Here is a 1,363-nt window from a genome sequence, read left to right as displayed (position 1 = left end):
TGTCCCAGTATTAAAATAAGTTTGCATAAAACATGTGAATCTCATCCAATCTTTAAGAAGATTTGCAGAAACTTTCTTATATTGTTATTATTATTTCATGAGAAGCCATGTTTTATATCACAATTATCAGGTACTACATTTTTTTTTTAATATCAAGTAAAATTTTTTTTTTTAATTTGGCCTAGTCTTAAACAAGAAAAGCAAACTTATGAGGGTAAATCTAAATAACCTTTAGCGTTTTAGGGGATATTTTGAAAACACAGACATACCACAAACACCCGACTCTCAGAATTCTCTGTAACGTCCATATCAGGTTTGTTTGTTGGACCTGAAAGGAGAAATATGGACAAACAGGAAGTCAGTATATGTAAATACTTCAGGATTTTAGGAATCATAAATTTAATGGAGGACTTACTTTGATTCTCATTAGGAACTAGCATGAAGGAGGAAAGAGAATATAAACATTTTCATGACCAGATTAACACTTAGATCAGTATTTTAAATAAATATCCAGTAATGTTTTTATACTTTGAAATTCTCTTGTTGGGACACCCTGCTCTTGATTATTTGCAGCTAAACAGCTAAATTGGTGTGTGATGCTTCATCCAGTTTTTAAAATAATCGTCTAACTGTTGTTATTATGGAATGATGGTCAGTCATAAAACATTTTCAGGAACTCACCTGGAATTTTCCCCTCTGGATCCGACGGATCAAAAGGATTGTCCATAAACATTCCAATAGCCGTGGCCTCGTCCCTGCCAAGCCTGTTCTCCACAATCAGCGTGTAGTTCCCATTGTTGATGTGGGTGGGCTTGTTGAGGAAGAGGCAGCCGTGTTTTACCGACCCGTCATTTGAGTCAGGGATGAACTGGCTGTAGAGGTATTTGGTTTCTCTGATTAGGAAGCCGTTGTACAGCCAGCTGATCTTTGCCTCTGGATTGCCATCCACAGCGAACGGGAAGCACCAGTTGTGCTGCGGCACAGCGTCTCTCAGGAAGATGATTTTGGCTGGAACTGCAGGGAGATGTCAGGTTTGGAGGTTCAGGTGAGGTCAGAGTTTTCCTTTTTGTTACATATCATCTTCATTTCTTTCTATTTTCCTCCTAAAAATACAGATTCTCTTGCAATCATTTGAAGTAATGTGCATCAATAATTCCTATAAATGTTTTATTTTTATCTTAAATGTTTTGGTTCATTTGTCCGTACAATACAGCAGAAAAATGAGCTAGCTTGTTAGGAAATTCAAAAACCAAAACACAAGGCCCCTGAAATTTAAGGAACTTATCTAGTGTGCAACAAAACCAAAATTTTACATGAAGAATGTTTTTAAAAAATATCCAGGCTTAAAATTTTGTGTTTTACC

At 36.2% G+C, this 1,363-nt stretch overlaps 1 protein-coding gene across 1 annotated transcript; it reads right to left on the bottom strand.

Annotated features, from left to right (window-relative positions):
* Positions 1-239: 239 nt before the first annotated feature.
* LOC107081138 (high affinity nerve growth factor receptor-like) lies at positions 240-1,014 on the bottom strand (the record flags this gene model as incomplete). The annotated part of the gene is made up of 3 exons (XM_015369343.1): positions 240-328; positions 416-433; positions 682-1,014. Coding segments are annotated over 3 exons (440 nt in total), but the record flags the coding sequence as incomplete, so codon positions are not given.
* Between the last annotated feature and the right edge of the window lie 349 nt (positions 1,015-1,363).

This window comes from Cyprinodon variegatus, unplaced genomic scaffold (assembly GCF_000732505.1).
Source record: "Cyprinodon variegatus isolate N-32 unplaced genomic scaffold, C_variegatus-1.0 Scaffold3035, whole genome shotgun sequence".
Taxonomy (NCBI): Eukaryota; Metazoa; Chordata; class Actinopteri; order Cyprinodontiformes; family Cyprinodontidae; genus Cyprinodon; species Cyprinodon variegatus.
This window is presented reverse-complemented; position numbering and strand designations above follow the sequence as displayed.